The sequence below is a fragment of the Urocitellus parryii genome, chromosome 5, assembly GCF_045843805.1.
Source record: "Urocitellus parryii isolate mUroPar1 chromosome 5, mUroPar1.hap1, whole genome shotgun sequence".
In the NCBI taxonomy this organism is placed as follows: Eukaryota; Metazoa; Chordata; class Mammalia; order Rodentia; family Sciuridae; genus Urocitellus; species Urocitellus parryii.
Window position 1 is genome coordinate 52142250 of NC_135535.1, and position 26771 is coordinate 52169020.

General features: G+C 36.3%; 1 protein-coding gene across 2 annotated transcripts in view; it reads right to left on the reverse strand.

The window, feature by feature from the left end:
- The window catches only part of Srgap1 (SLIT-ROBO Rho GTPase activating protein 1), a 273907-nt gene that overhangs the window by 14694 nt on the left and 232442 nt on the right, over positions 1-26771 (reverse strand). For both annotated transcript variants that reach the window (XM_026392966.2, XM_026392965.2), the window contains exons 16-21: positions 15412-15517; positions 12309-12533; positions 9441-9520; positions 3112-3292; positions 1889-2023; positions 1416-1755 (exon numbers count right to left, since the gene is read on the reverse strand). In XM_026392966.2, the coding sequence (XP_026248751.1) occupies positions 1416-1755; positions 1889-2023; positions 3112-3292; positions 9441-9520; positions 12309-12533; positions 15412-15517 (1067 nt within the window). The remainder of the gene's footprint in view (positions 1-1415; positions 1756-1888; positions 2024-3111; positions 3293-9440; positions 9521-12308; positions 12534-15411; positions 15518-26771) is intronic.

A 26771-nucleotide genomic window follows, 5' to 3' on the forward strand; every position in this document is an offset into this window, starting at 1 on the left:
AAACTCTTTGTCTTCCTAACCTAGATCATGTTTTACCTGCTTATTACAAGCAATGATGTTATGGGTTTCTTAAATCACTAAATCAAGCTATAATTAAATACCATTGGTTCTAAATATGTCTCAAAGGGTCTTGCATAATGCTTGAATAGAAAAAACCAAAAGGGTCAAAAGCTTTTTTGAGGGCTGGGGATGTGGCTCAAGCGGTAGCGCGCTTGCCTGGCATGCGTGCGACCTGGGTTCGATCCTCAGCACCACATACCAACAAAGATGTTGTGTCCGCCGAGAACCAAAAAATAAATATTAGAAAAAATTCTCTCTCTCTCTCTCTCTCTCTCTCTCTCTCCTCTCTCACTCTCTCTTAAAAAAAAAAAAAGCTTTTTTGATTTTTGCTGGGAAATTGTTGTGCACTTTATATTCATTTAATTAAAAAAAACACATTAAACTCCTCACACAATCTAATTTGCTATCCAGAATTCTTTTTCACTAGGACACTCAAAATAGCTCAGAAATGTGTCATATCAGGGAAGATTTCCTTGGGTGCTTTTTGTTAAGGATAATCCATCCCTTCCACTTCTCTATGTTTGTTTCATTCATTTCTTATTCACTCTTTGATCTATTGAGGTATTTTTTTAAGCTTCAGTGATATCTGGAAGATGCTTTAGATTACTCAAATGTCAAACCCTGAATCTATTTAACCTCCTTTGTTACTAAGATAAACATATTTTTTGTTGTCTTAAGCTATAAAAAGAACCAGAAGGCAATATAATATAGTAGAACAACAGGCAAATTCATTAATATCATTTTACTTTTACTTTGTTGATTCTAATCATTAGAAACAAACCACAGAATCCCTCTATGTAGTCAGTGTTGGGCATAAAAGGTGTGTGTGTGAAAGAGGTACATGGGATCCAGATTTGCTGTCCTTCAAATGACTAATTATTGTTGATTTGATCCTATTATATATTGACAAATCCATCATTTACTGGGTTGAAAGCTATGTGCTAAATAACTATGTGCTAAAATTTTTCTGTTTCTGGGCTCTCTGTTGAGTCTCATCCATTTGTCTGTTTTGCTAGCTTCAGAATATACTTAGGATTGCTAGGGCTAGTCCTTTCTCCTTCTTCTTTTTCATGAGTTTCCTGGCTATTTTCCAACATTGGTTTTGAATTTCCTGGCTCCTACATTTCTGCCTTGTCTTTGTTAAATCAATATGAACCTAATACACTTGGGCTCCTCCAATAACAAATAGTTCTTCAAAAAAGACTCATATCCAGGCCTTAAAGAAACAATAAATCTCCTATTTTCTTTAGTTGGCTTACACGAAAACATAGTCACAGAATATAAATCTTCCTATCACCTTCATCATGCATCATGCCAAGGTACTTAAATGCAGTGTTCCATTAAAAGCACTGTACCTGAGCAATGGTCTCTGGGTCCAGTGGCTTGTGGTCATTGAAGCCCGTGTATTGCCCTGATGAGGTGGACCTTCTGATAGGAGGGCTATCAATCTTTTTGAGGGAGTCGTGCCGGCTGATGTTGGTCAGGCTGCCGTGGCCGGGTCGACGCCTCCTCTCAGGACTGTCATTGTTGAGGCCACGGTTCTGCAGTAGGCCCCGGGGGTGGCTGGCCAGGCTGGGGGATCCCAGATCAACTGAGGAGTTGGATAGAGCATGTGGGGGGTGGAGGGGACAATGGCCGTCACTGGTCCTGCCAGGACGCCTTACCGGAGGGGGTGGCTCTCCTCTTTTTCTTTGTCTGGATATCCACAGAAAAAGAGAGAAGATAGGAGAACTTAGAACACCAGGAAAACGGTGAGGCTGGGTTGTGGAGACTCCTCAGCCTCTGGAGAAGTGGAGGTTTAGGAGCGTGGTCACCAAACTCCACTTACCTGGCTAAGTAGCCATCAGAATGACGGTCTGTTGGGGAGTTCATGTCCTTGGATGAAGACTTGTCTTCAGTGACAGGGCCACTGCTGGCTTCACTGTCAGCTTTTTGGCTCAGGGTGTCTGAAAATGTATCATCCCTGAAATGATAAGAATCAACAGTGAGGGTCTTTTTTTTAGATGAACGGGACCAAAAAATAAATAAAGAAGGGATAACATTTATGTAACTAAGCCTTTATTTTATTAATATAGCTTTCGTTATAAAATAATATGGTCTTGTTGACAGCAAATTGGGAATTTCCTATATCTATGCCTGTACATATAGATATACATGCAAAATAACAATGACCTAGAATGAAACATCAAGAGGCAACTGTTAGGATTTTAGGAAAGATCCTTCTATACTTTTTTCCTATACCTGGAATACCTATCTAGGAGTGTGTGTGTGTTATGTACAATATTTATACTATGGATATCTATGTTTAGGGAGTTTATAAATATATGACTGCATGCCTACATATGCACATAATATTCCTGGGATTCTGATCTACATATTTAGTATTTCTAAAATTATGCTAAGTCACTAAATCATTGTATTCAATTTATATAGTGTATTTCTCTTTCCCTTGAAAAGCTACTCTTAAATTGGTAATGCATTCCAAAATGTACTAAGAAAATAGGGATTATACTGTACATGTTACTTTATAACCTGCTGTTTTAATGTGTCACGATCATCTTCCTGTTTCCTTAAATATTTTTGAAATCAGAGCTTTCTCATCAGTAAAATTAAAACAATAAACACCTAGAGGTGACTCCCTTAGGCTGTAAGTCAGTATCCTCGCCCAAGGGAACCTGGAATTAAAACTGTAGACAGATGTCAAGGAAGAACACTGCTGTTTTTGGAATTACCAGTGTCACTCTAGCTCCTAAAGCCATTTTCTTTTCAGAGATTATTTTTCTAAGAAGCTGAAAACTTCAAGAGGTGTCTCCTACTAATTCTTGCTCCACTCCCTCTTGGTAGAGTTTGGAAAATGAGTATCTGCTGGTCCTTGAAGAACCATTAGCAAAGAGCCACTAGAAAGGTGAAGAAGAACTGTGTCCAGCTCAGAAATTTTATCTCTGTAGCCTCTTTTGCTCTTTTACCATTAAAACCAAAGTCAGTTGAAGAGCCACAGTTCTGGAGTCCCCTATTAGGAGCACTCCGGCAGCCAAAGTTGGGACTACTCACATATCCTGCACCACTATGTACTGGTGAGGCACAAGCCCGTCAATCCCGTTGTGCCTGCCTTCCCACCAGTCCTCAGACGCACGGTGATACAGCAGCAGAGAGGCACCCTTCTTGAAGGACAGTTCTCTGGCAGACCGCCCAACATAGTCAAACTTGGCTATTGCTTCTATTGGCTCACATTCTACAAAGAACACACCAGAACATGGAGAGGGACAGGGTTGTTAGGAAGATGTGATACACGATCCAAAAGGTCTATGAGACTTTAGAAATAAATAGGCCACTTTAATATCCAGACTGAACGAGGTAATAAACAAATCGCCAAGGCAGGAGGAAATATGGGCAGTTAAAACAGATAAAGGAAAACATTCGGTAGCTGTCATCCATTTGAACACCCAGAAAAACCAAACTCTAGATCTTAATCTCCATAGCTTTTTACTTGAGATATAATGACAGTCTAATAAAAATATTATAACTTTGCAATATAATATATGAAATCTCTCCTTTGGTTGGAATATCCTCCACCATGCTCCGATACTTACTTTTGACACTGATAGAGTTTCCTTGCAATATGTTAATACCATTTTTAACATGGAAAAATCACCATCCCAGAAAACACTAGGGAGTTTGTGCGTTATTAGCTTATTATTATTATTATTATTTTATGTGGTGCTGGGGATCGAACCCAGTGCCTCATGCATGCTAGGCAAGCCCTCTACCACTGAGCCACAATCCCAGCTCTATTAGCTTATTTTTAAAAAATCAAGAAAAATCAGCACAATAAATACTATTTGAATACCTTTAATTTCCTCATGGACTTTTTCGGTACCATAAAATTTTCAACTACCATCAAAAGTAATGACAACTTTTTCTCTTGCATCAGTAACAAAGTTTGGATCTTAATTATGAATCAAGCAGGCTGCCCTTGACCCAAATTAAAAGATCAGATTTAAAAATTAGGTCTTCTAGAGATTAAAAGATATTCAAGGAAAAAAAAAAGTCAAAACTCAAATCTTTACAGGCTGTATAATTCCATTTATACAGCATTCTTTGAATGGCATAATTATAGAGATGGAAAATAGGTGTGTGGTTGTTGAGGTAGTGGGGGAAGTACTGGGGAAGTGATTGTGGCTATAAAGGGTAGTAGGTGGAATCCTAGAAATGGAACTGTGCATCTTGACTATAATTGTGGTCATACAAATCTGTACATGTAGTAAAACTGTACAGAACTAAGTAAACACACAAATAAGTGCATGTAAAACTGGTGAAATGTGAATATGGTGAATAGATTATATCAGCATCAACATCCTGGTGGTGATTACTGTACAATACTTATGTAGGTATTGCCACTGGGAGAAGACAGAGCGGATCTCTATTATCAAAAAATCTGTTTAAAATTTTTTTAATTTGTCCTTTTTAGATATATATGATAGTAGAGATATTTTGAGATATTATGCATACATGCAGTATAAATTCCCATTCTTGAGGTTGTACAGGATGTGGAGTTACACTGGTCATGTATTCATATATTAACATAGGAAAGTTATGTCCAATTAATTCTACTGACTTTTCTGTTCCTATCCCCCACTCCTTCTCTTCATTCCCCTTGATCTAATCCAATGGATTTCTATTTTTTCCCCTCACCACCCTCCCTCGTTATGTGTTGGTATCCACATATCAGAGATTTTTTAATAGACAGCTAGGCTTCTTTCTCACCTGATTAACTCAAAGTTCTCTGAGATATATAAAGTAAAAGCATAAAATCCAATAAACACTGAAAAAGTTTAGGTTTCATCTTATATGAAGGGTCTGGTTAAATTTCGACAAAACATTTTAAAAATGAAAAATATACCATCATTTTGCTAGTGGATGATATTTAAGGTCAATAGTATTTCATATCACAGTACCACAACACTATGATTTACATGTAAGTGAATAATTTTTAAAACAACAATTTAAGTCTTTTAGCGATTGAATATAACTTTCAACTCACATGGTAATATTCTGGTGTTCCCTCCTAAAATCACATACATATTACATATATGTATATGTGTGTGTATACACACACAGATTTTATATATATATATATATATATATATATATATATTTTTTTTTTTTTTTTTTTTGTAGTGCTGGGGATTGAACCCAGGGCCTTGTGCATGTGAGGCAAGATGCAAACCCTCTACCAACTGAGCTATATCCCTAGCCTCCTAAAATTATATTTTATTAACACTATATGAATGACCGTTTTATTAAATTCTCTAAGTCTGCTTCTTAGAGGAGAGATAGCTTTATGTTTAAAATAAATGACTTCATAGTTTGTTCTAAATTTGCAGATAAAGAATCAATTCTGGTTGACTTGAGATGACAGAGCAAAACCTGTTCTTCAGTTCTCCAGGGAAGTCAAAATGGTCATGGAGGAATAAAGACATGCTAACTTATTAAAAATAACTTCATGACATACAAGTTTGGAAATTCCTGTATGACCATATCCATATACTTATATTTGATTTTACTAAAAAAAATTAGAAAATATTAGCACATGACATGGTATATAATCTTCATATATTGTGTCCAAGAGGGAAAAAAAAGAGAATCATTAATGTGTCATAGTTAACATTATATTTCATGTCATTCTATCATATACTATTAATGCTGGCCAAGAGCTATTTAAGACAATTTAATATATATATATATATTAAATACAGACATATAAATTATATATATATACATACATTTTATCATAATTTCACAATCATCATCTCTACTTTTTAATATTTTTTGAAACAACTAGGAACAGAATCATTAGACTCATTTTACTGAAATGTGGCTAGGTTATGAAAGAACGACCGAATGAAGAAAAAAAAATGTTTTATTGGTAATCCTGGTACATCAACCAGTAATTCTGAGCAACTTCATTATTTTGACTTTTTCTATTCCCCTGAGAACCATTTCACAGTCAAGTGTCAATCAATAAGCTATTTACACACATCTTAGTCTAGGCATTGCATGGCAAATCAATCTCAGGGCATGCTGCACATGCCCCTTTCATAAGGACAGCTTCACAGTCTGTTAATATCCTGCAGAGAGAGACTTCATAGGATGCTGTTACCACTAATATCAATGACAATAATAGTAAGGGTATAACATGATCACTTGGTTTTTCTGCATGGCTGTTGTGATTTGTGCAAAGGGAAAGAAAATTCAGCAGTGCTGATAGACACCCTGACTGCTTGGTGTTACCAAATCTTATGTTTCCATGTCTTATAATTTTACATAAAATATTATTACATCATTCTTTCTCTTGGAGACCTTACTATCCCTGATACTTTTCTTCCTTGATCTGCTACCTACTGCCCTTGCAGAGGATGGTTTAGTTCTGTGACAGCCAGTCGACTGAAAACCAAAGTTGTTCTCTCTGGTGATACCATTTCAGAGATACCTGGCAATTGAAAATGTAATCAATATTCTAGTTAATACAGTTATAGGATTTTGGAGTGTTGGCTGTGGGACAGAATATCTCTCCTTTGTAAGCAATGCTTTGTCTTTTGGCAAAATCAGGTGAATGTGATCAAAACGGTACCTAGTACACAGAGCACTCAACACTTTCTTTCTTAGGTCATGAGGTAAGAATGATTGACAGATGGCATGATGATAAGACTGATATTTGGGAAGAGAGATGGCTGGGGCTTTGTCTTGGCTTTTCCTCTCACTGAAGAAAGCAAGGACACAGAAATCAGCAGAGAAAAAAGATCCAACCATACAGAGAACAAAGAAACCTAAGACAAAAGAAAGGAGGGTGCAGAGGAAGGGTTCAAAGACTTTCAAAAGCAACTTCATAGAAACAGAAGCTCTCACTGGGCGTGCCTGAGGCAAGGGAATGGTGAGTTCAAAGCCAACCTCAGCAAAAGCAAAGCACTAAGCAACTCAGTGAGACCCTGTCTGTAAAGTAAATACAAATAGGGCTGAGGATGTGGCTCAGTGGTCAAATACCCCTGAATTGAACAATCCCTGGTACCGACCTCTGCCCCTCCCCCCAAAAGAAAAAGAAATAGAAGCAATCACTTTAAAGAAGGTCTTCTAACTTTAATTCAGAAAACATCAATTTGTTTTGCTTTTAAAGACACAAGGAGTTAGCTTTTTTCCTCCTTTTTTTTTTAGCAGAGAATAGATACTATAAATTTTAATTGCCCTCCTGCTAAAATCAACTGAAAATCCTATATTTTAAAAAAACCAAACGTTGGTAATTGCATTAATAAGCTACAGTAAGGAATACTAAAGACCAAAAATTCAATGAAAAAATGGGAACCCAGAGAGGTAAATAGAATATTAGAACACAGGAGTCAGATTTTTGTACTGAGGGTATTTTCCTGGTCTAGTTAAACTTTTGTTTTTTCATAGGAGACTAAGTTAGGCATGCTCACTCAGCATGGGGCATCTAAATATCTTCCTCTCCTACCAAAAGAATCAAATTCTTGGTGTCTCTTTAAGTGAGAACCTCACTGTAATGTTCTAGAAGTTTCTATAATATGTTTGGTTCTCTTCTCGAACTTCTAAGTTCTGGAACTCTCCCATCCACCTCACTTCCGGAGGAAATAATCTATCTCAAATCTTAGAATACATCATCTCTGAGAGTCCCAACCACATTCAAGCCCTCAAACAGGTCTGCATTGTAGATTCACAATACCTGGGTGGTCTGGAAAACCTCAAACCAAAAATGATGGCATCCTAGGCTAGTTGTGCCTGAGGCAGAAGGAAATGAAAACCCTCTCTGGAGGAACCTATCTTCAAATGAGCCTAATACAAATTTACTGCAAAATAAAACCCAATGAGTGAGAGCCGATAAAAATCTAGGAATATATATTAGAATTACGAGACACATAAACAGAAGCAATGGAAAGGATAAATATTATAAGCAAAACCAAGAGATTATAAAAAATGGCCAAACAGTATATATGAAAGTACACCAAACAGAACATGTAGAAATTTAAAAAAAAAAGTAAAAATAGTTTTGAAGAAGACTAATCACAGATATAGAAGGAAGAAAAAAATTTGTGTGTATAGCTGAAGAGGTACTAAGAGTGATGGTTTATATGTCAATATTAAAAAAATAAAGTGTTGAAAATTAATATGAAGTATTAAACTTAAAAAGGTAAAAAAGTTCAAAAATAATCTCTTCAGAGTGTCTAAAGTTAATTGGGAGACATTCAATAACTGGAAACATGTTCACAGAGTGGAAGACTAAATACTGTAAAGATATCAATTCTCCCATGTTAATATATATAAAATCAGTATAACTGTAATCAAAAAACCCAACAGATTTTCAGGGATTTTTAAAATTACTTTTTAAGAATTTGAAAAGCTGAGTCTATTTTTTTTTTTTTTTTGGTGCTGGGGAATTGAACTCAGGGGCACTCGACCACTGAGCCGCTTTGTATTTTATGAGAGATAGGGTCTCATGGAGTTGTTTAGTGCCTCGCTAAATTGCTGAGGCTCACTTTCAACTTGTGATCCTCCTGCCTCTGCCTCCCGAGCTGCTGGAATTACAGACGTGTGCCACCGCACCCAGCATGAGCATAAAATTTAAGTGGAATTACAAAGGGGCAAGAATGGTAAAGAAGGACAAAGTCAGAGACCTTGCCTTGCTAACTATTAAGATTTATTAAAAGGTATCAAAATCGAGACTGTGGTATAGGGAAAGACAGGTAGAAACAGTGAAAAAGAAGACTGGTGGTTGCTAGGAGCTGGGAGAGAGAAAATCAGGAGTTACTAATCAACAGAAATAAAGTATCAGGCAAGTGAATAAGCTCTAGTGATCTGCTGAACAAAACTGAACCTATAATCACCAATAATGTATGGTACACTTACATTTTTGTTAACAGGGCAGGGCTCATGTTATGTGTTTTATCACAATAAAATAAAAAACTATAGGAGAATTATCTTCATTATCTTAGGGTACAGAAGGATTTCTTAAAGTTGACACAAAGTAAAATAACCATGAGGGAAAAGACTGAAAAATTCACCAGCTTTACAATTAAGAACCTCTGTTTAGCAAAAGGCATAAGAAGCATGTGAAAAAAAAAAAAAAAAAAGCTTCAGAACAAAAGATTTTGGCAAAGCCTCCCATAAAGGGCCACAATAACTCTTTACACAGAGGATCCAGACCCATAGAGAATTCTTACACATTAAATGAGGAAAAGACAAAAATAAACATAAAACCCCCCAAACTAAAACCAAACTAAACCAAACAAAAGAAGTGCGGGGAACCCCAATTGTTAAAAAAAAAATGTCTAGAAAAACTGGTTTTATAGTAGCATGAGCACAGGGCTTACCATCTTCGCTGGTGTGGGGCTCGGTACCAGCATCCTGGTCCACTTCCTCCAATGTACCGTGCTCACTGTAGGGGCTGTCACTGTGGAGCAGAAATGGGAATTCATATGAAACAAAAGTGGGGAGAATTGTTAAAAATGAGTAATTGCTGCCTCAAGGAAAAATATGATTTTTAATGGCAAAATTTTTACTGGATAGTCTTTTCAATGGAATATTAGAACCTCCTTTGATTATCTGGTTCTATGGTGATGTCTATCTCTCTGTCCATCCACATTCATCTTTAACTAGATTATTTTACAATTCTATTAAGAAAGAAATTATAGAAAACAAATGGCATTACAAATAACTCTTATCCAAAGAAAGCAAATTAGCTGAATTCAGACAGAAGATGTTTAATTATTGCCCCATAGACAGATGTGTTTTTGCAAACTCAAACCATTGTTTTGCTACATATAAATTGATGGATCTTTGACTTCTTCTTTGAACTGACTGTAGCATCTTTCCCATTATTCCTTGGCATGTGTTCATTTTACATTTATATGAGAATTATGTTTTTTATCCTCTTTTAGAACTTATCCTTTAACACTACTATTACCTCTCCTCAAATGTATGCTAATAGGTAAAATGCATTGGTCACAAACATAAAACTGATGTTACTGTAAAATCCCATTTATATTGCTGATGTTGGGGGACAAGGATAACTACTGTATAATTGATTTTCTGTGTAAAATGAGCAGTGCCCTAGAAAACACTACATATAAGCAAAAGGACATACTCAAGCCTACATTAACCTTGGTTGCAAGGTTATAACATGGGCCTTTACCTATTTTGGAAAAGCAGTGACCACAAAATGTCCTAGATTACAATACATCAAATACTACTGACCTTATCTTTACATATTTGGCCTTTGAAAAAATGAATAAGACAGCAGAGCTTACTGATAAAGCCCAAATATCTAGGAATGCTAAACATGCCTTTGACACTGGCTTTAAAACAAAGATGACTAACAGCAGGGCTGAGTTTTATTCATTTACTTTCCCAGAGCCCAGCTTCAGGAGGTACCCTGCACATAATAAGTACTCAAATGAATATTACTAAATTTAATTTCATGTGTAAAATTGCTGGATACACTACAAAACTGGAATTTAGCATGGGCTGTGGCTAATTTAGGAAGCAATACTTCTGGAAATAACACCGAGTTTTCTTAACCATCATACTATCCTTTAAGTAAAAATGCTTTCAGTTATTTTTGTTCTTTCAGCTATGTGTTCCACTTTTACTTAATCCTCTGCAAGGAAAGGGGAAACACAGTGTCCTAGGCATGGTCCAGAATGAGGATTTAGACATGTTTATTTCTAGCTACTGCTGAGTCCTAGCTGCTCAGACAGTTCTTGAAGGAGGCTACATATGGAAAGACTCTTGTGGGCTTTAGAATCAGTTGTACCTGGTGCTATGGTTTGAGTATCTCTCCCAAAGTTCATGTGTTGGAACAATCCCCAAATTCTCATGCTCATGGGGCCTAAGGAAAGTAGTTAGGGTTTCATGAGATGATGGGGGACATGATGGAATTAGAGGCATTATAAGAAGAGGAAGAGTGTGATCACACCTACTCCCTTGCTTCTGTCATTGATGCCTTCCACCATGTTATAATGCAGCAAGAAGGCCCATAACAGATGCCAGGATCTTGATATTAGATTTTCAGTCTCCAGAACTGTGAGAAGTAAATTTCTTTTCTTTATAAGTTACCCAATTTATGGCATTCGGACATAGCAACAGAACGGACTAGGTTACTACTAATCACTAAGCAGGCTCCCTGGCCTCTCTAAATTAACATGGTAGAATATTCATGACAAATACAAGAGATCATGTACACGAAGTAACCAGCATATAATAGGGGCTCAAGGAATCAAAGCTTATTTTATTGAACATGATTTCTAATAAACTTGTTGAAACTCACATTTCAAGTATCAAATAGCACAAACATTTCAGGGTTTTTACTTTTGAGGTTATTCAATTGACTATACTGTCTCCATTTCTATACTTTACTAGGGGGTGCCCATACTGCCATATTAAAAATTTTTATTCCTAAAATACATGAATATAATAAATTTGCTCATAATTATCTTTACTATAATACTATTTATTAGTAAGGGTTACAGTGAAAATAAAAATAAAAATCTACTTCATTGACAAACCCCCTTTAAAATGAGTCTTAAAATATGTTATGTGGAATCTAAAATATCTGATTAAGAATGAAAAACATTCCAGTCATGGTGATGCAAGCCTATAATCCCAGCAGTTTGGGAGGCCAAGACAGGAGGATCATGAGTTCAAAGCTAGCCTCAGCAACTTAGCAAAGCCCTAAGTGACTCAGTGAAATCCTGTGTCTAAATAAAATACAAAATGAGGCTGGGGATGTGGCTCAGTGGTTAAGTGCCCCTGCATTCAATCCCTTGTACCAAAAAAAAAAAAAAAGAAGAAAAAAAACACAAAATGTAATCTGCTAATTTAATCAGCCATCTTTTTCAGATTTAATGTAATCATAAAAATGAATATAGCTCTCTATAGCATCAAAACCTTTATTCTCTACAAAAGTCATAATAATAAGGTGGGTTTATTTAACAAAATGTAAGTTTTGGGGAAAACAGAGGGATGATTATGAATTTCCCTAGTAAAAAGCCAGTGTTGCCATGGATCTTAGTAGACTAACATCGCAAATGTTACTGCTTCTTCCCTTTCTTTTTCCTTTTTAAAAATGGAATCATTGGTCATTTATAGGCAATTCATTTTCCTAATTCAGTCAATATCTATACTTCCATCACTTTTTTTTTTTTTTTTTGGTGGGGAAAGACTAAAATTCTTGGACTTACCAGTAGTCATCTCCAGCCATACATTTCTCATAAACGGGTCCATCCAGTTCTTTAGTGTCTGGGAAAATAGTCTCATGATGGATGATGATGGTCTTGATGATTTCATTCACATGAGCTTGGCAAGACACTTGATCCTGTATTTCTGGGACGGGCATCAATGTTGGGCCAAAGCAAATGGCTAGGTTGTAAGGGTCCATCATGTTCTCATCGCTGTACTGTGAAAGACTGTGAGAGAACGCAAGAAAGAAGTTGTGAAGTAACAAGGGGGAAAATGAAAACATGCTTAATAAGATACTTCACCTTCTGAAAACAGGGATGTAAACTATTTTATTTGGTTTTTATTATTAGAATAAAATGATATTTCAACTGACTTAAAGTTGAACTCCAAGGAAAGTAAAATGAGGTTATGACTTTCTACTAGGTAAAAACTGAGAAAGGAAAATTTGTTTAATTTTAAGTGGTGTTTTCAAAAGTTAGAAGAGAGTTTAATCTAGTATTCTCTGCAATGGCAACCAAAATCAAGTAGATGAGTTTTATTTGTAAATATGCTCAGGCTCTCAATGCTGTTCAAGTAAATTTTGGAGAGACAGTATGATATCCATAAAGCTTCATGTATGCCTTTAAGTTTGTCTTCGCACCACTTAAAAATACCTCAGATTTCAGTTTTCTTCTATATACCATGAGGAAATCTTAGAAGAAAACAAATTTCCTTTTCTTCGTAACTATTGAAAGGAAGCAACCAACAACTCTAGGCTTTAAAATCTGCTGTTGGCTAAGTCTACCAACACTAACCAACAACCAGAGTCACAAAAACACTGACGTGCCAGAAAAGGGGAACAGAATCCTTGATTCTCTCATTCCACTATTGTGGCAAACTTTGGGGAAATTTCTGGTGTTTAGTACCAATGTCTAAACCAAATCCAATGGACATTTATGAAACATTTTCACAGGCAGGTCAAAATAAGCTATCTCTTTCATGCCAGGTCTCTAACCCATGGGTAAGATGCTGTGCTAGGGAGAGTTTTGAGACGCTCTCTCTCAGTATATAGAATGTCAACCTTGAAAGGAAATGTAAAATCCAGGTGAACAGATGACAGATGGGAGGAGAAAAAGGAGACTCAACTACCTTTGTGAGATGATGAGAGACACAAAGAAACGGAGACACCACCTGACACGATACTTTACCCTTTCTCGGAAATAAGATAGTCTAGAAAGTAGAAAATACAAAAGCATAATTTCCATAGCTAACATATGTCTTTCCCTTCTGCCGTTTCTCAAACATTCACCCTTACAAAAAGTTCACAATAACAGCAAATGACCATGTTTCACACCATCTTAAAAATGGGGGCAGGATGGAGAGGTGAGAATCAGAACAAGAATGGTCTAATTTTCAAAAGACACACTTGAGCTCAGCAGGGAGACTCACACTTAATCTTTCTTTTAGTGCTGTCTTGAAGAGAAAAAAAGCCCGATATAAAAATGCTACTTTTAAGTTTTGATTTTATGATGAAAAAGAATAGCTAATCTTGCTTTTTGTTGCTTTTTTTTTCTTTTGTAATTCTTTGCAGTGCTGGGTATTGAACCCAGGGACTTCCACATGCCAAGGCAAGCATCCTACCACTGAGTTAAACCCCTGCCTCCCAATCTCTCTTTTCCAACTTCCTGTCCCAAGTAACCTGGACTAGACCCTGGACCCCTGTCTCTTCAAGCAGATAAGGAGCAACTCCAGGCAGAATCACTGGAAGCGATGCCAGCTGATTGACCCCTGGTGCATCTGTCTTTCTGTTGAGATTCGTGATGCATTAAATTCAGGTTTTGAAAACTTTCTTAATGAACAGACTCCACTGTGGCTCATTGGTTCATAGTGGATTCGTTCAGCTGTGTCAGGAAAATTTGGTAGGAAGAGCATAGAGAGGGCCAGCAGCAATGTAGGGCAGGCCCTGGAGATGCGGGGATTATGACATGTGCAATTAAAAGTAAAGAAGGAAAGGCCCTGGGTTTTTACAATTGCCTGGGTGACTAGGATTATTTAAAGGTTAAACATAGAGACTCTATCTAAACTAAATATAATTATTTGAATCTTTCTGGATACCACTAGTTTCTAGTGGTGACTTCTTTTTTTTTCTTTCTTTCTTCCTTTTTTTTTTTTTTTTTTCAATCTCAGTGGTGACTTCTATACAAATGGATTCCTACTGTCAATTGGGAATGTTCTGGGCACCATAGGGTCAGTAGTAGAGCCCTCTTCTGTTTAGTTCCCTGCCAACATTGTATGGTGTTTGGCTCTTGGGGCCAACCCGAGTGGGTGTGATTTCAGGTCTAGTCAGCAGAGTTGTAGAACATCTCCATGGCTTTTGAGGATGCAAAACCTTCAGTGAAATAGAGATGAGAAAATATCCTAATCTGAGGAAGGGAGAGTACATGCCAGCTTACTCAACATGTTGACTCCCCCTGGATTTCTTTATTTCCAAGTGCTTAACTGAAATGCTACACAGCAAGGGAGCTCTTCAATAGGACTCCTGGAAGATATTCTTATAATGGAGCCCATACATCAGGAAATAATTGAACATCAAGTTGCCTAAAATAAGAGTAAAGTTTCTCTGAAAACTGTGTAGTGGTTTTTAAGATTTGTTACATTACTTTAGAAAATATTTTAGAAATATATTCTTCTTCACAGGGTCTCATTATGGTGCATTTGCAGAAATTCTTCTTTGGTTCTGTGAATAAGTCTCATCTATGATTTTCTTACATCTTTGACTATGACATTAAAAAAAATCACAGACACTTTCTGTAATGAGCAGGCAGTTTACATCATTTTGACAAAAAACGTTAGCTTTGGGTGGAGGTTGGAAAAACCTATTTCACTAGCAGGTTTTTTTTTTTTTTAGTAGTATTTGGATATTTTTGCATTAACTTTTGGATCAGAGGTAGAGTTTTTATCAATCATACAAAGACTTTGATCTGCTGAGAAAAAAATGTACCTTCAGTCTACATTCAATCATTTTCTCTTCTACTCTGCTGATAAATAGAACCCAATGTACATTTTTATAAGATTCAGGAACACAGAATTCAGATGGGCATTTTGACAGAGCATTAGGGTACTTACTGATTGAGGAAGGCAAAGAGGTACCTCATCACTATAAGGACCGACCTGGGCAAGGTCAGGAGGAGTTTGCGGATGTGAAGCGCCCTCTCATAGAGATTATCTATTCCTACAGAGAGAAGATGACATGGTCAGGCTCCTTTAACTTCCACATTCAAAGCAGATCATTGCAGTATACATCTGAACATAAACAGTACCTTGCCTTGGGAAGACACAATCATAACCAATAAAGTGAATAAATGACCAGCTTGGGTGTACCACTGTTTCTGAGGGTGTTTCCCTCTGACCCACCACTGTTTTGATGACTGTGGCCTTAGCCTTGAGGAGTTTAAAGTCTTCCTATATCTAAAAATCATTTTCCCCCTTGTTGCTAATTTAACATTTTGCATCTGATATGGTTTCAACCCCTTATTGCTGCACAGTGGCTTTAGGGGCATGGTACCAACCTCCTCCAGCCATTATTCATTAATTCATACTCACATATTTGTGAGCCACTCTGATCCTGGCAACATGCCAGATTTTGAATCTCTCTTTTCTCAAAACTACCACAGCATTTTATTTATATGATTTTTTTTGCCTTATTTTATATTATTGCACCAACTTTCTAAAGCAAATATTTAGGAGAGCCTACTAGGTTCCAAGTGCTGAATTAAGCCTTAGGAACAGATCAGTGATATAATTCCAGCCCTCACAGAAAGTACATATTTATAGTTATTTATTTCCCCATGGGATGGTGAGCTCCTTGAAGAGAAGAGTCCTAGGAGGGATGTCCTAGTATTATTCTCCCTCTTTGCTAGGAATCCAAATTGTCCAAAATAGCTCAATACTAATGTACTTGTGAAAGAGCAGCAAAAAATGTCATGATACTAATCCCTTCTTTGCTTCACTATTTATACTTTACAACACATTTTAACATACTCTAGTATCTAAGTTAATGGTAATAACATCAGGAGTCAGGGCATATGCTGTCATCCCCATTTAATAGGGTAAGAAAGTGAGATCTGGGCAAGTGGCTTTCTCAAGGTGAATGGACTAGAAGGGGTGGAGCTGGGATTAGAACCTCTGTCTTCTGTTTCATAAACCTACTAATTTTTCTTGGATCTCAAAGTGCCTTTATGAAGGACAACTTTTAGGGCACCCAAAAGGTGAACATTTGAGAAAATACTTTAAAGTATTCAGCTGGATGAGGTGAGGCCTGTCTGTAATCCCAGTGGCTCGGGAGGCTGGGGCAGAAGGATTGCAAGTTTGAGGTCAATCTCAGCAATTTAGCGAGCTCCTAAACAACTTAGTGAGATCCTGCCTCAAAATAAAAAATAAAAAGGGCTGGGGATTTGGCTCAGTGGTTAAGTGCCCCTGGGTTCAATCTCTGGTCTGTCTCCTACAAATTACTTCATATTATTCCATCTAATTCTTAATTCCTAACTGCTCTTGATATATTCATATCCTACCTGAACAAGATCAATTCTCCTCCTCAGCTTTTTTTTTTAACTTTCTCCCACCCCACAAATGTGGATATCTCTCAGAAGATTTCTATATGATCTCTTCAACGGCAACTTCATTCAGTCTCAGGTTATAACCATCTCTTTTACCACGGTATCTTTTTTTCTCCCTTGTGTGGTTGAGATGTCCGGCTGTTTCTTCTTCTGGATATCTGACTGCTAATTTCCTTAGCTGAAGTTTTTATTATTTTTCACTCAGACCATCATAATATTCTCCTAACTCAGTTTCCCTTTCCCATTCCTCTTACACTAGTGGCACTCAGCCTTGACTTGGGTTCACTTGGGGAGATTTTTAAAAGTGCTGATGCCGGGATTCTTTTATGCAGCCAAGGTTGAAAACTATGGCCTTAATTACTCATGCCAAACTCATTTTCCTGGAATTTTGAATGCTGACTCCAGCTGCTTTCTACTTATTATCAAATGGGGCCATTTTATTTGTCCCTTTGCACAGTTGAAAAAGGTACAAAAAATGTATTAAGAATATTCTTTACTCAACCACAAATTAAGTTTGCAAAATAGCAAATAATTTATCAGGATTCCTGGGGAAAGAACACTTCCATTCCTGCCTGCCTTTAAATATGCAGGAGTTGGAATTGTAGCTCTGTCATCTCATAAAAAAATATATTATTTCAGAAACTCTTTAACCAGAATGTTAAGTAAAATATAATAACACATTCAACATTCCTGTGACATTTTTTATTCTTTAAATATAGACCTCTGATTAGTAATAGCATGAGTGTAGTAACTATGAATTGGAAATGTTATATTTGGACTTTTTATTTGTAAAGTATTTCAAAATAAGAAAAACCCCCACTATGTACAAGGTAGGCTAAGGTCACATCTATTGAAGATAAAGTAGTATGTATAATACACTTTTCAGGCAGTGGTCTTTGTTTTTATTTACTAAAAAAGAGGGAGTAAGATGCTTAAAAAAAGTTATTAAACCAGGAAATATCATTCAGGCCACTAGAACTCAAAAATTAAATTATTAACATTTCCTCCCAATTTAGACCCAGAATGCCAGTAGGATCAAACTATGTTGTAGAGTAAGCTATTTGCCTTCTGTAACAACCTCATGGAAACTGGGGAACTTACACCAAATCAAGGAAATATCTAGGATGAAGTAATGTGAAAGTCATTGAGAATTTAATGGGGATGATTTTTCACCTATTATTTTATATCAGAATTAACTGGTTAAAAGCTGACTTTTAATAACTGTATCTAATGAAATAGCTGAATTTTAATAACTGTATCTAATGGTTGTTGCTGATTTATTATTTTTTATATATTTTTAAAGTTGTAGATGGACATAATACCTTTATTTTATTTATTTATATTGATGTGGGGCTGAGGATAGAATCCAGTGCCTCACACGTGTGAGGCAAGCCCTCTATTCCAGCTTCAGCCCCTGTTGCTGCTTTATTTTAAAGACTGAAAAGATAATTTAGCACACTGGTATCAATTAATATTGACATTTAGTAGCTTGTGCTCCTTGTTCTTTAGTTAATTGTGTTTGCATTAGTGATTTTATGTTCATGCTTGAAACCAGTTACAAAGCTTAATATAATCACATAAATATAAATTGTAAAGATGAATGGTCTCATCATAAATATAAATTGTAAAGATGAATGGTCCTTTGTTGGCAAAACCTTCTCCTCTTTACTGGCCACATATAAAGGCACATGTGAGGATGAAAAACAAAACAATACCAAACACTCTTTCCCAAAACACTTCTTGGGTATTTTGATAGTTAAATCTCCTGATTCTCCAAGCTAATCCTCACTTTAAAGTATAGGTCACCAGGGACAGGATTTCAGCAGCTAGGTTTTACTTTATTTTATTATTTGTTCTTTAAAGTTATACATGACAGTAGAATGTATTTTGACATATTATACATACATGGAGTATAACTTCCCATCTTGCGGTTGTACATCATGTGAAGATTCACTGGAGTTACACAGGTCATGTACTCATAAGTGAACATAGGAAAGTTATGTCCAATTCATTCTACTGTCATTCCCATTCCCATCCTCCCTCCCTTACCCCCATTCCCCACTGTCCAATCCAGTGAGTCTCCACTCCTCCCAACACCCTACCTATTTTGAATCAGCATCTGCTTATCAGAGAAAACATTTGGCCTTTGTTTTTTTTTGGGGGGGTTGGCTTATTTTACTTAGCATGATATCTCCAGATACATCCACTTATCTGCAAATGCCATAATTTCATTCTTATTTAAGGCTGAGTAATATTTCATTGTGTATATGTACCACACTTTCTTTATCCATTCATCTATTGAAGGGCACCCAGGTTGACCACAGCTTAGCTATTGTGAATTGAACTCCTATGAACATTGATGTGGTGGTGTCACTATACTGTGCTGATTTTAAGTCTTTTGGATATATGCCAAGGAGTGGGATAACTGGTCAAATGGTGGTTCCATTCCAAGTTTTCTAAGAAATCTCCATAGATTCAGGGTGGTTGCACTTCCAGAGTGGTTGCACCAATTTGCAGTCCCACCAGCAACGTATGAATGTACCCTTTTCCCTCGCATCCTTGCCAACATTTATTGTTACCTGTATTCTTGATGATTGCCATTCTGACTAGAGTGAGATTTGAAGTCTCAGTGTAGTTTTAATTTGCATTTCTCTAATTGCTAGTGATGTTGAACATTTTTTCATATATTTGTTGACCATTATTTTTCGGTGAAGTGTCTATTCAGTTCTTTTGCCAATTTATTGATTGGGTTATTATTATTATTATTGGTGTTGAATTTTTCTTTATATATCCTGGAGATTAATGCTTTTTCTGAAGTTCAGATGGCAAAGATTTTCTCCCATTCTGTAGGTTCTTTGTTCATGTTCTTGATTGCTTACTTTGAAGAAGCTTTTTAGTTTGATTCTATCCCATTTGATTTTACTTTGTGAGCTTTAGGAGTCTTGTTGAGGAATTTGGTTCCTAACCCGACATGATGAAGATTTTGGGCCTATTTTTTCTTCTAGTATGCACAGGGTCTCTGGTCTAATGCTTAGGTTATTGACCCACTTAGAATTGAGTTTTATGCAGGGTGAGAGATACATGTCTAATTTCATTTTATTACATATGGATTTCCACTTTTCCAAGTACCATTTGTTGAAGAGACTATCTTTTCTCCAGTGTATGTTTACAGTGACTTTGTCTACTATGGGTTTGTCTCTGTGTCTTCTATTTTGTACCATCAGTCTTCATGTCTGTTTTGGTTCCAATACCATGCTGTTTTTGTTACTATAGCTCTGCAGTATAATTTAAAGTCCAGTATTGTGATGCCTCCTGTTTCACTTTTCTTGCTGAGGATTGCTTTGGCTATTCTGGACCTCTTATTTTTCCAAATGGATTTCATGATTTGCTTTTTTCTATTACTATGAAGAATGTCACTGGAACCTTAATAGGAATTGCATTAAATCTGTATAGTGCTTTTGGTAGTATGACCATTTTGACAACTTTAATTCTGCCTATCCAAGAACATGGGAGATCTTTCCAGCTTCTAAGGTCTTCTTCAATTTTATTCTTCAGAGTTCTGTCATTGTCTTTGTAGATGTCTTTCACCTCTTTTGTTAGATAAGTTCCCAAATATTTCATTTTCCTTGAGGCTACGGTGAATGGGATAGTTTTCCTAATTTCTCTTTCAGGTATTCATCACTGATGTATAGGAATGCAATTGATTTATGGGTGTTAATTTTATATCCTGCTACTTTGCTGAATTCATTTATAAGGTCAAGAAGTTTTCTGGGTCTTCTAAATATAGAATCATATCATCAGCAAATAGGGATAGTTTGAATTCTTCTTTTCCTATTTGTAGCTCAACAATTTCTTTCTTCTAATTGCTCTGGCTAGAGTTTTTAGGACTATGTTCAAAAGAAGTAGTAAAAGCAGGCATCCCTGTCTTGTTCCAGTTTTTAGAGGGAATGCTTTCAATTTTTCTTCATTTAGATAATTTTGGCCATGGGTTTAGTATTGATAGCTTTTACAATGTTGAGATATGTTCCTACTATCCCTAGTTTTTCTAGTATTTTGAACATGAATGGATGTTGTATTTTGTCAAATGAGCTGTTAGTTTTGGAGTCCTACAGTAGAAAAGGATAGGAAAGAATGTAGATGGAATCCTTCCTTCTGTATTATTGACCCCTGATATCTGTCAAGTCCCATAAAGGGAAGTGGCTCAGGAGGACAGACGGGGCCCCAGGTATGACCTCCGGGAGCTTGACGCTCACTTCAGGATGCTCTTGCTTTCACTCTCAGTTCTAGCCTTGGTTCTTCTTCCCTTCAAAGGCAATTTCAAATTTTATACCAAGTTCACAGCAGTATTATTCATAAAAGTCAAAAGGTAGAAACAACCCAAATGTTCATGAATAAATGGATATACCACACATGGAACACACACGAATATTTTTTTTCAGCCTTAAAAAGGTCATTGTGCACATGCTACAACATGGATGAACCCTGAGGACATCTTGCTAAGTGCCACGAGCCAGCCACAAAGGCACAAATAGGATGATGTCATTGCACTCACATGAGGCACCTACTATGGGCAAAGTCACAGAGACAGAAAGGAAGACAGACAGTCTACGGGTCTGGAGGAAGCGGGGGTGGCTACAGGGAGTTAGTATTTAATGGGTACACTTTCTGTTTGAGAAGAAGCATAAATTCTGAAATAGTGATAATGGTTGCACAATAATGTGAATTTACTTAATGTCTCTGAACTGTACACTTCAAAGTGGTCAATTTTTTTAGTCAAGTATACTTTGCTACAGTGCAGCAAAAGAGAATTGGGAGGCTCTGGGATAAAAATGAAAGACAGGAGTGAAAAGTTACAGGGGTAGAAAAGAATGGCACCAAAAAAAGACGACCTAAAGTCACGTGAGACAAGCATATATTCTCTATAACTAGAGCAAACACATATCCAAGCAAAACAGAGTTGGTGGCATGCCTGAAGGAGCAGCCAATCCATCTGCCCCAAAGGCCTCAGTCCAGTGAGAGGACAAGGCTTCTTGTGGCTTCTGCTCAGCTGGCTTGAGGCCAGCACTGTACAGGAGCTCTGCTCTGGTACAAATGACTCATTGACTCTCCTGAGTCCAGTTACCAGGTCAAAATTTATGATTGCTACTGACACTCTGATTAATGTGCATTCCTTGTGGGCAATTCATGGGCTCCCATAGTTTCATGCTGGATATAAAGATGGATCTTTTCTTCCCTTCCAAAAAGGTGTCAGTGAGGAAAATCTGTATTTTACTTGATTTATTTTAAACTGGACTTTGTTTCCACAATTCAAGATCTCTTGTAATTTGGTAAAAGTGGCATTCATCCAATCTTGGTCCCATGCTCAAAGCTCTCAAGGCTAATTTATGGTCTTTTCTTAGCAGTGCAAGGCTCTCACATCAGTCTCAAGTTCATGGCGTGGGGGTGTGGCAGCTCCAGGAAAGTGCGTGTGAAATTCACCACAGAAAATTACAAAAAATTCAAATGGTCATTACCCTCAAAATATAAGTTCTTCTGTGGTACTATTTGTGAAAGTGTTCGTTTGCCAGAAAACAAATCATAAATGACAAGATGCATATTTATCCTTAAGAATGTAGACAAAGGAAAAGATAATTCCTGGTGGCCACATTTAGAGATAATTTAACAATGGGCACACAAGTATTTTCAAGCTCCATAGACCAACCTCAGCATTAAAGGTGAATTTACCAGTCCTGGGGGATTTTTAAATTCACTGTAACAACATCCATGTGTTATTCAATTGCATATAGTAGTGTGTATGTGTGTATGTGTGTGTGTGTGTGTGTGTGTGTGTGTGTGCGTGCGCGCGCGCACGCGTGCACTAAGCTCTGAAACCAACCTAGATGCCTTACAACAGATGAATGGGTAAAGAAAATGTGGTACATATACACAATGGAATATTACTCATCCATAAATAAGAGTGAAATAATGGCCTTTTGGTTAATGGATGGAACTGGAGGCTATCATGCTAAGTGAAATAAGCCAATCTCCAGAAATCCAAGGCCGAATGTTCTCTCTGATATGCCAATGCTGACTCACAATTGGTGGTGGTGGGGGGAGTGGAGGTTCCCCTGATTGGACAGGGGGGAATAGGAGGATGAGAGGGGGAAAGGGAATGGGAAAGACAGTAGAATGAATTGGATATCACTTTCTTATGTTCATATACAAAATATATGACTAATGTAATTCCCATCACGTACCTCTTCAAGAATGGGATCCTAATTAGAATAAGTTATATTCCATTATGTATAATATGTCAAAATATACTCTACTGTCGTGTACATCCAAAAAGAGCAAATAAAAATAACTGGGCTGGGGCTGTAGCTTAGTGGCAGAGAACATGCCTAGCAAATGTGAGGCACTGGGTTCAATCCTTAGCACCATATAAAAATAACCAAATAAAATAAAGGCATTCTATCCATAGGGGGGAAAAAGGGAAATAATTACTTGGATACCTCTACCATTAACTGATATCAAATTGACTTCTGTGAATTAAACCACTGCTTTCACTATTAGTTAAAAAACCGCATTAGAGAAATAAATATATAAATAACGTTTCCTATTCTGCTGGATATCTATTGAGGTTATTGAAGAACGTTAGTCTTAGCCTAGGAAGCTTTACCTATTCAGATATTCAGCCTAGTAAAAATGTCTAAGGATAAAAGAAACCTACGAACATTATTATAAGATATCAAACAGAAACTTAGCATTCAGAGAGAAAATCATCATGTATGTCAATGAAGCTTTTATAGCAATAATATACATTACAGCATCAGGAAGAGCTCAAAGTCTTTTTTCATGAACCAGTCAGAAGTGGGAAAATAGATATATGCACTAAGATGTGCACCATAGTATTTTGTACAATTGCCAAATTATTGGGAACAATCTGAAGGTATAAAACTAGGAGATATCACATTAAAAAATATATCATTATATGACCACAAAACTATATTTAGACAAATATATTTATTGATATGAGAAAATTTTAATATTAAGTTTAAAAAGTGCTTTATAAAGAGCCACTATGACATAACTTTATTTACAACAGCTTTATTGAGATATAAACCATGTACCAAATAACTTACGTATTTAAATAGTACAATTCAATGATCTTTATCATACTCAGAATTGTACATTACCTCCAACAATTGTGGAATGTTTTCATCAACTCTAAAAGAAGCTTCATATCCATTTGTAGTAAACTAGTATGATATAATTTTTATTAAAAGCAGGTAGGAGTGGTGTATGTGTGCAAAATATTATTTGGCAATAACAATAAATTACTGACACATGCTATAACATGAAGTACTGATATATGCTAAACTTTATGCTAAGTGAAAGCTAGATATAAAACACTACAGACTATGATTCCATTTACATGAAATGGCAAGAATAGGCAAATCTACAGAGACATAAAGTAGATTAATGATTGCCTAAGGCTGGGGGTGGTGGTGGTTATAGGTAAATGGAAAATGATTGCTAATGTTTGATAATTGGGGTTTCTTTTGGAATAATGAAAATGTCCTAAAATTGATTATGGTAATGGTTGCATAATTCTATGAATAGACTAAAACCTTTGAATTGTATTTTTTTTTTAAACCCAAGGGCACTTTCACGGAGACACATCCCCAGTCCTTTTTTATTTTGAGATGTTGTTTCATTAGGTTGCCAAGGCTGGCTTTGAACTTGTGATTCTCATGGCACTACAGGTATGTGCCACCATGCCAAGTTAAATTATACACTTTAATGGATGAATTATACGGTATGAGAATTATATCTGAATGATGCTCCTTTTAAAAGTATACACACATGTACAGATACACATCAGAAAATGGTCTGAGGATGTAGCTCAGATAGAGAGCTTGCCTAGTGTGTATGTGTGTAAGGCCCTGTAGTTCGAAAACCAGCACCACCAAGAAAAGAAGAAAAATCTCCTGGAAAGAAATTAAAATATTTAAATTATTTTCATGCAGAGGAATTATAATTTTTCTATGATGATCACATATCAGTCACATAATAAAATAATTATTTTTAAAAAGTACCAACTGCCTATTTGATGACTTTAAGCAACCATTAATTTTTTAGGGTATAATAATGGTATGGTGGTTATGTTGTATGTTAAAATACAATATAATATATTGTTTATTGTAGATAAAATATATCACACCATTGTTTTTTCTTTGGATGGTGGCATCATGAGGTACAATATTTTGTTTTATGTGCACTGTGTATTTTTCAAGTGTTCTGTAATGACTACATATTGTTCTTTGATAAGAAATGTAATAGGAAAAAAAAAAAGAACCTCTCATTTTCCAGAGATACACACACACACACACACACACACACACACACACACACACACAGATGGGATGTCAGAAGAGATGAAGGTAGAATATTTGACTGGGAAATGAAAACTGTTAAAGATAGGTTGTTAATTAGGTGGGAGTTCATTATATTATTCTGTCTCTTCCTATAGGCATCTGAAATTTTCTGTAATAACAATTAAATAGAAGAATGGGTTAGAAATAGTATGGATAGTACAGTTCCACTTTGGTTTCCAAAAATGTGGTGTGCACATGAATATAAAACAAACCTAGAAGGAAATGCAATGCCTCTGGTTCTCCTTGGTAGTGACTTTATGGGGGATGGTACTTTGCCCTGTGTGCTTCTGTGTATATTTCAAGTACGCTACAATGACTAAATGTTGGTTCTATGATAGGTAAAAAAAAAAAAAAATCTCCTTCTATAAAAAGGTTTTCTCGGGTCCAAGTAGTCACTGAAATAATAGCACATTATACAAAATGAAGTGCAAATGTATCATTTGGGCTCACAGCTCTAAAGAAGCCCGGAAAAAACCATGACTTACTTGAGTAATTACTTGGACTTATGCCTTAGGGAGTCTCAGAGCCATGATACATGGACATGCTGGAAGCTGCCCAGACTCTGTGGGCATGACCTGGAGCATTCTCAAAACCATTCATAAAGTGGATGGTTTTAAAAAGACCCAGAAATAAAACAAAACAACTCTTGGGTGAGAAACTAAGAAACTACCAAGTTTGTCATTTCCAATTTATATTGCATTTGATTCGATCATATCTTTATCCAGATAAGTCATTCTTAAAAGAAATTTGCACCTTTTGGGAAATGAACAGTGTACATTTAAAACAGAAAGAGAGAATGTTAAGATAAATTCCCTCTTTCTACATACATTTGTAAGCTTCATTTAGCGGCACAAATATGGCAGGATAATAACTCAGCCACTCCTCAATTCTTTCCCCAAATAATCCAAAAATAGGTAAGCCAAAAGTAGTGGGTGTTCCAAGGACTTATGTAACCTCTTAGAAAAGACGTAAAGGGAAGATTTTTCTATACAAAATAGCTGTCACATGAAATTACCTTAATAGGGAAAATCAAACCCAATTATGGCAATGCTACAAGATGACATGGGTAAAAAACAATCTATTATTCTGAGATCTCACTCCCCTAAAATTTTAAATCTGATGTTAGAATGTGATGTGTTTCTATCACATTCAACCTCGACTGCATTTATTGATAAACATCTTTTCTTTCCCCATAGATGTTAAGCTTCCTATATGCAAGAATCAAGTCTTTGAATCTCCAGAAAGTTTTTGCCTATTGTAGGAGATTAATCAACTCCGTTCAAATCATCAAAAGTTTATAATATTACTGATATTGATGAGTGATATGTCAGTTTCAAATAATTTAGTGAAAATGATGCAGATACATCATCATGGTGGTAAGATACATTGTCACATTGGTAAGAGCAAATGCTTGTGTGGAGATAAAAGTCAGGAATCCCCTCTTTTTAAGAGG